The 13,072-nt window shown below is 40.6% G+C and overlaps 1 protein-coding gene across 1 annotated transcript in view; it reads left to right on the top strand.

Annotated features, from left to right (window-relative positions):
* LOC143987941 (uncharacterized) overlaps positions 1 to 13,072 on the top strand; it is a 214,809-nt gene that overhangs the window by 125,238 nt on the left and 76,499 nt on the right. Inside the window, exons 30-34 of the mRNA XM_077487143.1 lie at positions 1,706 to 1,844; positions 2,222 to 2,375; positions 3,412 to 3,507; positions 6,843 to 6,986; positions 8,523 to 8,746. Coding sequence (XP_077343269.1) covers positions 1,706 to 1,844; positions 2,222 to 2,375; positions 3,412 to 3,507; positions 6,843 to 6,986; positions 8,523 to 8,746 — 757 coding nt within the window. The remainder of the gene's footprint in view (positions 1 to 1,705; positions 1,845 to 2,221; positions 2,376 to 3,411; positions 3,508 to 6,842; positions 6,987 to 8,522; positions 8,747 to 13,072) is intronic.

The following is a 13,072-nucleotide window of genomic DNA, read 5'->3' as shown; positions in this document are numbered from 1 at the left end:
CAGATCAGGCAGCAATTACGATTGGCTGCCAGAGGTTACAGCATATCATTACTGCTTACTGACTGGTTGCTTAAGGTTACAGCACACATTACGGCTCACTGATTAGTTGCTAGAGGTTACAGCAAATGGTTTCTGCTTGTTGATTGGTTGCTAAAGATTTCTGTACAGTATTACTGCTCATTGATTGGTTGCTAGAGTTTACAGCACATCATCTCTTCACTGCAGGGGGGCATGATATACATATGAATGTCTCCTTTATTTACATATCAATGCCACCGGCTGCCGCTATTTACATATGAATGGCAGTTATTTACATGTAAACACAGGGTCTGCAGGTGAGTCATCTGTACACAACAATAAGGCAGAGCGGGGCAGCATTAATACCAGCACTTCACACTGAGATATCGGGACACAGCACAGCACTAAAACTTCAAAGGACAAGGGAATTTAAACTGGGATAGTTGGCAAGTATGAGGCAGCTGCTTTGGGCCCCACAACAATGACAGGGCCCAGGGCAGCTTCCCCTTTTGCCCTGCCTTAAAGACGGCCCTGGCCTCATGTACACTAAGCATAACAAACACTGCTTTTAGGGGTATCTGGTGTTTTTTTTTCTGCCTCTAAACGCCCCTCCATGTTAGCCTATATGTCCATGCACACATAGACATTTAGAAGTGTTTAAAGGCAAAGACATCTAGAAGCATAAAAAAAGCCCAATGCCAGCACGTCCTGTAGCAGCAGCGTTTTTGCAGAAATTCATTTAGCGTTAATTCATTTCAATGGCTGGAATAAATTATTATTCTGGCCAATTAAATTATTTAACTCCCAAGCATTTGATGCGCCTCAATGCGTCTACATGTGATTACACATGTCAAATGTTTTTTCTTCCAAAACACTGCTGCCATGGGGTACAGCATTTAGGAGAGCTGAGCATACGCCCTGTGTGCATAGAATCTTATGTTCAAATGAGCCTCAACAGTTATGCAGATGACTTCTGACACTCCTCTAATGCCCCATAGATACACACATTCCGACAACAAAATCCATCGGATTTTTTTATGACAGATTTTGGCCCTAACTTGTCTTGCATACACACGGTCGGACAAAGTTGTTGGAAAATCTGATCGTTCAGAATGAGGTGACGTAAACCACGTACGACGGGACTATAAATAGGGCAGTAGCCAATAGATTTTGTCTCGTAATTTTTCTGAGCATGCATGGCACTTTGTTCCGTCGGAATTGTCTACACACGATCGGAATTTAAACAATCGGATTTTGTTGTCGGAAAATTGTAGATCCTGCTCTCAAACTTTGTGCATCAGAAATTCCAACGGAAAAAGTCAGATGGAGCCCACACACGATCAAATTTTCTGACAACACGATCCGATCTCGCATTTTCCGTCAGAAAGTCCGACCGTGTGTACAGGGTATTACTCCTGATTTGCACACTTGTTCCAGGTCTGTGACTACAAAAATATTTAAGCTAGTGGTTCAGCATAACAGCTGAGCAGCAAGCATTTTCAGATGAGGCTAGCATTGGTAGCCTTATATATATTTTTTAAAACAAGTTTACTTTAAAGACTTATTTGTATTGAACCCATAACCACTGATTACATTTGATTACCATTTTGCAATATTTGAAAGCTAATTTCAAATTAGTTGATGCATTTCTAACCTTCAAAAACGATTTCTAATGTGTATCATACAGGAGCGCAGCTGAGAGACATACAGAAACTTATAGATGGCCTTCAAAATCCTCATGATCCAAAAGAAGTAGCCTCATTACTACTTTTGCGACGTGAGGTTATGATCCTGCAATTTGATGCGGCCGTACGCTATTTAATTCGGTATGTAGCCAATACGTTTGTTTTTTTTTTTCATTTGTGGATAAAGTAGGGAAAGATTAATCCCGCTGTAAGTTTCTTTTTTTGCCATCCGTCTCTCATTAGCGTCTCATTCCCCTCTTCTCCTATTCTGAAGGAAATTCAACATTTTGGATTTACAGTTTTTCATTCCCAGTGAATTGGTGACCGGGACAATTAGAAAGTGTGAACCTTTCAAACTGGGACTCTGTCAACAATAAAAAACATGACAGTGACTCTAATCATGCTATCATTTTTTTTTTTTAAGTTTTGTAGTTATTAATATTTTAATTCAAATCAATTAACCCTAAATGTCTACAAATAATATGTTTTTAATGATGATAATATATTTTATTCTATAGGGATGCATTGCTTTCTACTGGGAATATCTCTGCATTCAGAACAACAACCGACAATATGTATCATGGACTAACAGCACTGAGTGACTCGGTAGTTAGGACTGCTTTCTCATCAATGTTGCCTGTGCCACAGCCTCTTGATCCCCGTAGTCACAGAGTTAGTAATGTTCCATTCTATCTATACCAGAGGTTTTACTCATTTGCAAGGAAAGAATGTTTACAATGTATGTGATTATGTTTGCATTAAAGCCTAACTCAAGCCAAAAATATTTTATTCGATGTTGGTTAGAACAGAAGAGTTAAAGTCTCTCTCAGGCTTTTATTCTGTCTGGACAAAGCAAAAATCTTAAAAATTTCTGACAGTGTTTTTTTGCAGACTGTGTCTTCCTGTCTAGGTGATGTCTGCACCCTAATTTTCTGTATGGGTGCCACAAGGGCAGGAAGTCAGAGAGAATTGCCCCAATGGGGCCAGCAAAAATATAAAAGCCTGACAGAAACTTTCCCTGCTACTGATAATAATCACACCTATTTTTTTTTAATTGGTTGCTGGTCAGACTTTAAGGATGATGGCATCCCAAGAATTTGGTGCTCATGCATCATCATTATCCATATCGTGCTTTTCACTCAATATAATAATGTGATTTGTTAATGGTGACATCACATGCTAATTTGAATCCTGAATTTTTATGTTTCAATAGTTTTTTTATTAAAGGTTTACAATGCAAAAAACAAAGGTCTCAACTTTTCGTTATGTAAATACAACAAGTTCAATATGCAATACAATTATCTGGTTAACTCCTATGGCACTCCTTTAGTGACATTTCTAGATCATCATTTCCTTCCAGCGCCTGTTACGGTTTGCTAGCTGGGTTACTGATGACTTCTATTCTATTGACATCTTTAATTTATAGCTTCACAGTTATTACAACATCTATGATCTACACCTTATTCCCACTTTAAATCTCCCACCTGCCCTCCGCCTGCCGGGACTGAATCCTGAATTTTAATGATAGATGCACTTTAAATCAAAGAGTGAACTTGTCCCCCATTGCTAGTACACAATGTAAGGATAGCCATCGCCATTCTTTGTCTTCCAGCCCACACATTTTCCACACAAACTAAAAATTGAGCGTTCCAATGAAATTATTCCAGACTGAGCATCATTTAAATGTAAAATATTCTGTTTTTTGTAGACATTTATGCTTTATCCTTGGAGGACATTCTTAGCCAATGGTGGACTCTTCCCATTGACAGTTAATGGAATCCATACCATTGGGCACTATATGCAGGTAAATATTCTTAACGTATTCATTCATTCATTCATTGTTTCTAATTTTTAAGGACTTGTTAATGACTGGAATGGTACCACTGGATTGTTGTAGGGCCAATGTGGTGCCCATATTTAAAAAGAGTTTAAAGTCTTTACCAAGTGTAGCACTTACCCCCGAAGGAGCTGCTGGGTTTTGTTGGGCTTACTGTTACCTCACCTGTCCACTGTGTCCATCATAGGGGTCCTGTAAAAAGGGTTGGTCAGGGTCAAAGAATAGTGCTCCGACACTTAGTCCTTTTTCTGGATGTTTATTTAACAAAAACACACACTTTTGCAATAGAGGGGTAGAGGATAAGGGGAATTTGGGTACTCAGGTTCACTTTAAGGCCATCACAGAAAACAAGGGGGCACTCTTTACATCTAGAGGGAAAAAGATTTCATCTCCAAATATGGAAAGGTGTTTTCACAGTAAGCCCCTGTACACGCGGTCGGAGATTTCGACAACCAAATCCGTCGGATTTTGTCCGTCGGATCTTGTCTGAAACTGTTGCATACACACGGTCGGACAAAGTTGTCGGAAAATCCGATCTTTCAGAACGTGATGACGTAATTTCGTTACGATGGGACTACATTCAGGCTAGTAGCCAATAGCTTTGATGTAGGAATTTGAACTGAGCATGCGTGGCACTTGGTCCGATCAAAATTCTCTACACATGATCGGAGTATGTCCGATCACGCCCAGTTGGTCAGTAAATATTTCCAACAAGTTGGAAAATTGGGTCCGATGGATATTCCGACGGAATCACTCCGATGCATACCACACACAGATTACGGATTATCCGACAACACGGTCCGATAGGACACATTCCAACGGATTCTCCGACCGTGTGTACAAGGGCTAAGAGCTGTGAAAATGTGGAATAGACTCCCTCCAGAGGTAGCTCAGTAGATTGCTTTAAAAAAGGGCTGGATTTTTTCCTAAATGTACTTAATATAACTGCGTACTAACATATAGGTAAAGTGGATCGACTGTGGGTGAAGGATTGTGTATATGGGATTTTCAGATAAGACAGATAAGACAGATTTAAAGGAGTCAGGCTGCACATGCTCGGTTTGGTGTGTATTACTAGAGGTTTTTTTTTCTTGGGAGATTGCATGTGATCAACACAGGGCCAACCAGCACTGTTTAGACAGAGGGTCAGGGGTTCTGCATCCTGATAGGACAGCTAGTGCAGTAGGAAAACTCCTCCTACAAGCTTTACCAGGCACTAATAGAAGCCGCAAGACTGCTATATATACTGCTGATGAGAAAAGGAATTTAGCAGTTTATAATTACTAAAATTATTGCATTTCCATGTTCTGTGTACTGTGGGAGACCAGATATAGTGAATGCAGGGTCCTGGGTTTAGTAACACTTTAATGTAATGTAATATGTAATGGTATTGTATATATTGTGTTTTCCTATTTTTTTTTATTATGTTCAGAACTGAAAAAAACACTTCTTTTTTAAAGTGGAATTCCATCTTACACCTAACTAGCCTTAAAACTGCCCCCCCTCCCCCCCCCCCCACATGTGTGAGACTTTTTCACAGCCTAGATGCATAGAGGGACCCAAAATCCAAGGAGCACTTTTGGTCTGTCAGGGAGCATACTGTAAATTACGCATCTAATTTCCAGACTGCCTATCACCAGGACACCCACAAAATGACATTTTGGAAAGAAAGCACTTCAAGTTATTTTCTGAAAAACATAGACAGTCTTTCGAAAATTTAATTTGTCATCATAGGTTTTTGGAAAATACGGCAAAAAAATAAAAATGTATTTTTGTGTACACACAATTGTCAATTACAATTTTTTTTTACATAAATCATTGGCATACTTAGACACACCCCAAAACACATATAGATGGCTCCAAAATTCAGCGAACAACCTTTAAGTGTTTGAGGAGTATAAATTACGCATATAATTTCCTCACTACCTATGATTTTTCGAGGCCCTGGAGCACCAGGACAATGGAAACACCCACAAAATGACAGCATTTTGTAGAGTAAACACCACAATGTACCCCAGGGGGTATGCACAGCACACGGTTCTGAGAGCTACGGTTACGTCATCCTGAAACAACAGAGCACCCATCTGGCTATTTATATACATTGGCCAAGCAGGAAACAATTAAAGGCTACTTGGGTATAAACTGGAATTCCACTTTAAGTTTTGTAAATGTGAAATGTTATATTGCTTATTAATAATTAACATTTTACTTTGTAGCAGGTGGAAATTTATGCTTTTTTAAATTTTATGGTTTCTCCTTCTGTTGAAAAAAATGGCTGGTGTTTACGGGCCTTAATAACTAAAGCTGAAATGAACACCCAAAGGGAAATTGAGAGCAGGGACTCATTCCAATAAACTCTCCTTCCTCTGAACAGCAATGCCCTCTTTTTAGACACTTCATAGTGTGCTGGAAATCATTTTGTAGCAATACTAAAATGTATTACAAAAAGGGGGTGATTAAGGAATGAATTAGACAGTGAATAGCTAGTATGTAGTACTAAAAATATTACTATTACTAAAAACATTTTACAAAAATATTTCGAATTTAAGGATCAGCCGCCTATCTATGGCTGATGAATGAGTGATATTACTGTTGGTTTAAACATTCTTTTACACATAATTTCTTTGCCGAGCTCTATTTCTTCTGTTTACTTCTCAATAGCACCGTGACGTGTCTGTCCTAGCTGATAAAACATGTTCTAGCAGAGCAATGTGAACTTTGTCAACAAACCCAACTAAGCGCTGCAGCTAGTGTACATTGGCTTCCGTGTTTCTTGTATGCCACTCAATTGGAACTTGAGAATGTGCAGCAAGCAACATTTTTTTATCTCTAAAGATACCATTATCACCACATTTACACCTAAACGCTCAGATGCAGCCCACCTCATTTCCTGGTTGGAGGATGTCCATCAACTAGCTGTTTCCTTGTGTCCCTTGTTATTGAATTTCAGTTTTTTCAATCACAGGGTCTCTGCATCACATGTGGGCATTACCTAGGGCACACAGCATGCAAATGCCAAGCAATTGGCAGTCCACATATTTCTCTCAGGAAATATTTTCTTTATTGGCCTTTATACAAATCCAGCCCTATATATAGCCTTTTTTTATTTGCTTCTTATTTGGTTATTTGGATTATTTGTAAAAAAAAATTTACTGGGATTTGTGTGTGGTTAGTCACTGCTTCCTAGTAGGTTCATGAACTGCATTTACATGATATTGATTCAGTCCTCATTTTCAAAGACAAAGAAGTTTTGGTTTGTTATCAGTCTGCTATGGTTATACGTTTCTTATTTACCTATCTAGTTGTGCCTATGTGATATGACAGACCATGAACGCAGTGTGGCTCATGGAGAACTTGTGGGGGTTCATCTTTTAATGGAGGACATACTTCAAGGCAAATACAACTTTATTTCCTTTACTATTGAAGGGAACCTGGATGAAAAAAAGGTGAGCTGGATTTAAAACACATAGGAACTATTATTATTATCATCCCATAGATAATCTGAGATGCCTAGGATTTATTGCTGTGAAGCAACACAATTAAAGCCCTGTGAGCACATCAATGGAAATAACTATCCCAGCTCTTCACATGAACTCAGTATTATCGATTTTTTTAATTTCTCTCCATAAGCTATTTACAGAATGTTAGAAATACTGCCCAAATATCATGTTGCTTTGTAGTCCTATGGGCAGTATTTGGGTGCTTCCGATCTTTATGGTGCTGCTCTTGCACATGCCTTAGATGTGGGGAGCAAAGTGTCCCCCAATCTTCATCATCAGCACTAAAAACTGTGTATTTATTTCTATTCAAATGTCCAATTACTACTTCATGTACACTTAACTACATAGGATAACATCCCTTTTGTAAACATCCTAAGCTGCCCATAGACAGAATGAAATTCAGGTGGTTCAGCAGGAAATCTACCAAATTTAGATCCATCTATGGCCAATCACGCTTGACAGAAGTCGATCTAACGATCGATTTTTGTCAAAAGGGACCTTTTGTTGATCAGTGGCTTCAGCCAATCAGCTGCAGCCACTGAGCAGTGTATTCTGAGAGTGAAGAAGTCTCACTGTCGGAATACAATTGCAGAGCAGCGAGGATTCCTCCATCCACGTCACTTGTGCGGATGGGAGAATCTGTTGTACAACAGCGAAACTATCATAGGACCTGCTTGTTATTATAAAGGCCTAAACTACATATACATTCATTTTGTCAGAAATGATCTGCCAAATGTTGGAGCTATAGAGATAACGTTTTTTCCGGTCAGAAAGCCCTAGACATCCTGGTCTGCTGGGTCCTGTAGCAGTTGTAAGACCTGCTGTAGCTTTTTTCGATTTATTTTTCAGAAAACCTTTTGTTTTACTTATTACTTTAAATTTCACAGTTAGACAATATAACCATATCAAGTGTGGCTTAGCTTTGTTCCTAGTCACTTAACAAAGGATAAAAATAAGGTATAGCCAACATGTTATCTAGGGACCATTCACACAAGGAGGGGCAGGACTGCTCTAGGCAGCTATTACAGTGCAGTCCCACCACAAGGAAAGGCAAAATGCCTTGTCTCCTCTCAGGCCAGTATACACCACTGCGTAGTGGTGGTGAGCGTTAAAAAAATTAGAGCTTTATTTTCAGCCCACCACAATGCAGTCCACTGCCTTGCATCACATTGTAGCCGATAGAACTTAATGAAATGTCACTTTGTTGCCTAAAGTTTGCTTAAAAAAACTGTAAACCATGCAATGCATTGCAATTGGCACATCAGCGCCGTTGTCTTCCTATTGCACACCAGCAGCTGTGTATAGTGCAGCTGTTAGTGTGAATGGGTCTTTAAGGTGTATTGTGCACATCTTCCCATTATATAATGTGTATTACCTGTCTTAGCTAGTACTATATTACCACTGTTAGCATGCACATGGCATTCAGTCAGGAAGAGGTCTTTTAGCCCAATTTATAGTGTTCACATTTTGATTTATTTCTAGATGCTGACTGACAAATCACCTGCAGGAGAAGAACAGCCATTGTCAAAAAGCTCCCAAATGGATCAATCACACCAAGATCCAATTTCTGAATACAGACAGTTGAGGTCCTTTCTAATACTGTGGAAACAGCTGGAAGTATTTAAAGAAAGATGGGCAAAAAAGAAACTTAGAGTTGAGGAAATAAACACCGTTCGTCTGTATAGACAGTTTTGTGAAATGTACAGGTAATTTGTTAAGTACACAATGAAGACAGAAAAAGCACTCACATTGCCTCATCCTTGAATATTGGGGAAATAATGAAAAAAAAGGGGTTCCAAAAGAAGAAAACCTATGGTCGGACTTTAAAGGCACAGCAAACAATAGGAGTATACAGAAATATTAACATTTATTGAAAAATACATTGAGTACAAAGAACAGAGACATGTAAAATGTAAATAAAAATCATATATACAGACAACAATCTATATATGATGTGAGCCCTAATGCGTCTACGTGTTTCACTGCAAACTTCTTCAGGACACATTTGGGGTTTAGTAGTTGCAAGGAAGAGAAAGAGGTCTCACTATCTTGCAAAGGAGTCATGTAATGCATATTAGTCAATCAGTGATCAAACAAGAAAGTAGTTTCCAATATAGGAAACAATACAGAACAGCTCAACAGCAGAGCAGATCACAGAGTGGAGACATATAAGAGCCACCTGTGGGCTAGTCATCCCAAGCGTCTAGATGTAATATTATCAAACAGGGGATATCATATCAGAGTAAATTCCTATGGGAGACAGGATACACGCCATAGACCATGATATACAAATCAGGGAGTAAATCAACCCCACTGTCTTCTCCCGCCTTCTCCTGCCTGGGAGCAGGCAATGGATTTACTAAAGGCCAACAGACCTCTGCAAGTGTAGTTGCTTCAGAGCTTAGTAAATAAGGTAAAGATTTGCAAAGAATACCCAACCACATACAAGGAAAAAATAAAAAAACAGCATTTTTGCTTGCACATGATTGGATGATGGAAGTCAGCAGAGCTTCTGCTCATTCACTAAGCTCTGGAGCAACTGTTTTTGCAGAGTGCAACTGCACAGTGCTTTTGCCTTTAGTAAATCAACCCCTATGGGTCGGCAAGAGGGATTCTCCTTTCAGCACTGTCTGTGTTGATGGGGAATCGTGCACATTTTGCAGAAATGTGCACCGTGTATGGCCGGCCTAAGTGCAGCTATCCTGTCCACAATCTATTACACATCAATCCTTACCTACTGTAATTTATTATACTTAGGCCCAATTTTAAAGCGGTATTAAACCCAAAATCAAAAATGTACTGTATTGCAGTTTACCAATCCTTGAGATGAGGTGGCTGCATTTCCAGTTTTGGATGGGGGGGGGGGGTGGATTAGAATACCTGTCATGTTTCTACTGCTGTGTCCCTGTTAGGGAGATTCACTTTCTCTATTTTTCCTGTTTATCCCTATCATTGAAAGTAAAAGTAAAAGAAAATCCCAAATTTTGGGTTGTCCCCAGAAAAGCAATAGAGGGGAAATCTTCCCATGGTAAGACTAGTTCTAATGACCTGGGGGTCCCCAGGAAATTCCCTTAATTGGCAGCGATTTCCTTTTACTTCCTCTTTTGGCTATGGGACAGGAAGTGAAGTTAAATCTTCCCAATGGGACAAAGATGGCAAAAATAAACCTTACAGGGGTTATAACCCTTCCTTACTCTATCCAAATAAAAATAAAAAAAGTTTTGCCTATAGTTTTACTTTAACCACTTGAGGACCGCCGTATTGCCAATGTACGTCAGCACAATGGCACAGGCAGGCACAATCACGTACATCTACGTGATTGCCTTCCAGCGGGTGGGGGGTCCGATCGGACCCCCTCCCGCTGGTTACGGCGGTCCGATTCGGTCCAGGAGTGCTCCGTGATGAGGGGATGGCCGTTGGTTTTCGGCCACCCCCTCTGGATCGCTCCTGGCCAATGAGAAGCTTCCTCCCCTGTGTATTGTTTACACAGGAAGGAGGAAGTGATGTCATTCTCCTCGGGGCGGTCTTTTTGACCGGACTACGAGGAGAAGAGTAAAAGTAAGTGTGCACCAACACTACACTGACATGTAGGTACACACAGGCACACAAACCCCCCCCCGATCCCCCCCCGATCGCCCCCCGATCCCCCCCCGCCCCCCCTCCCCCCCCAGTCACAGTGTCACTGATTGCATTGATCATTTCTTTACTGATCAATGCATTCAGTGTCAGTTGTGACAGTAAAAACTGTCAGGACAGTTAGTGTTAGGTACAGGGTAGCCCCCTATCACCCCCCAATAAAGATTTAACCCCCTGATTGCCCCTAGAGTTAACCCTTTCACCCCCTTTTGCCAGTGTCACTAAGCGATCATTTTTCTGATCGCTGCATGTGTCGCTAGGTAGCTAGTTATTTTTTTAGGTTCACCGCCAGGTTTTTATATCGCTAGGTACCCCGATATACTACCCAATAATGGGTTTAACCCCCTGATTGCCGCTAGTTAACCCTTTCACCCCCTTTTGCCAGTGTCACTAAGCGATCGTTTTTCTGATCGCTGCATTAGTGTCGCTACAGTCGCTAGGTAGCTAGTTATTTTTTTAGGTTCACCGCCAGGTTTTTATAGCGCTAGGTACCCCGATATACTACCCAATAATGGTTTTAACCCCCTGATTTCCGCTAGTTAACCCTTTCACCCCCTTTTGCCAGTGTCACTAAGCGATAATTTTTCTGAACGCTGCATCAGTGTCGCTAGTGTCGCTAGGTAGCTAGTTATTTTTTTAGGTTCACCGCCAGGTTTTTATAGCGCTAGGTACCCCGATATACTACCCAATAATGGTTTTAACCCCCTGATTGCTGCTAGTTAACCCTTTCACCCCCTTTCACCAGCGATCACAGTATAAGTGTCACTGGTGACGCTGGTTAGCCAGTTAGTTATTTAGGTTCCCCGTCAGGTTTTTATATAGCGCCAGGGACCCCCATATACTACCTAATAAAAATTTGAACCCCCTGATTGCTCCTAGTTAACCCTTTCACCACTGATCACCGTATAAGTGTTACGGGTGACTCTGGTTAGTTTGTTTTTTATAGCATCAGGGCACCCACCATTTATTACCCAATAAAGGTTTAACCCCCTGATCACCCGGCGGGTGATATCAATTAGGTTTTAGGGTCAGGGTCTGCGTCGCCCCAGGCAGCGCTAGGTTAGTGCCAGTACCGCTAACACCCACATGCAAAGCATACACCTCCCGTAGTGGTATAGAATCTGAACAGATCAATATCTGATCTGATCAGATCTATACTAGCGTCCCCAGCAGTTTAGGGTTCCAAAAAAACGCATTGTTAGCGGGATCAGCCCAAATACCTGCTGGCACCTGCGTTTTGCCCCTCTGCCCAGCCCACCCAAGTGCAGTATCGATCGATCACTGTCACTTACAAAACACTAAACACATAACTGCAGCGATCGCAGAGTCAGGCCTGATCCCTGCCATCGCTAACAGGTTTTTTGGTAGCATTTTATATTCAAATCCGGAAGGCAGTGCTTGGTTTTCGGGGTCCCGTACGTGGCTAGGCTCCCAAAAAGTCCCCCACATGTGGTATCCCCGTACTCGGGAGAAGCAGCAGAATTTATTTTGGGGTGTAATTTGACTTCTGCCCATAGCATGTGTGAGCAATATATCATTTAGTGACAACTTTGTGCAAAAAAAAAAAAGTTTGTAATATTCCCGCAACTTTTGGCAAAATATAAAATATTCCATGGACTCAACATGCCTCTCAGTAAATAGCTTGGGGTGTCTACTTTCCAAAATGGGGTCATTTCGGGGGGTTTTGTGCTATTTTGGCATTTTATGGACTTCGAAACTGTGATAGGTAGTGAGGAGTTAAATCAAAAATTTGCACCCTTAGAAATCCTGAAGGTGGTGATTGGTTTTCGGGGTGCCGTGCGCGACTAGACTCCCAAAAAGTCCCACACATGTGGTATCCCCATACTCGGGAGAAGTAGCGGAATATATTTTGGGGTGCAATTCCACATATAACCATGGCATGTGTGAGCAATATATCATTTAGTGACAACTTTTTGTAAAAAAAAATTTTTTTTTTTTTTTTTGTCATTATTCAATCCCTTAGGACAAAAAAAATAAATATTCAATGGGCTCAACATACCCATCAGCAATTTCCTTGGGGTGTCTACTTTCCAAAATGGGGTCATTTGGGGGGGATTTGTACTGCCCTGCCATTTTAGCACCTCAAGAAATGAGATCGGCAGTCATAAATTAAAAGCTGTGTAAATTCCAGAAAATGTACTCTAGTTTGTAGACGCTATAACTTTTGCGCAAACCAAAAAATATACGCTTATTGACATTTTTTTTACTAAAGACATGTGGCTGAATAAATTTTGCCCTCAATGTATGACTAAAATTTAGTTTATTCGATTTTTCTTATAACAAAAAGAAGAAAATATCTTTTTCCTGAAAGGCTCCATGGCAGCATACGTGTGGGTAGCCCCGCCTCCACGATTACCCAATAGGACCCAACTCCC

Source organism: Lithobates pipiens, unplaced genomic scaffold (assembly GCF_037356315.1).
Source record: "Lithobates pipiens isolate NorthernLeopardFrog02 unplaced genomic scaffold, aLitPip1_a1.2 Scaffold_18, whole genome shotgun sequence".
NCBI lineage: Eukaryota > Metazoa > Chordata > Amphibia > Anura > Ranidae > Lithobates > Lithobates pipiens.
The sequence above is the reverse complement of the archived record's forward strand: the minus strand, read 5'-3'. Positions and strand labels throughout refer to the sequence as shown.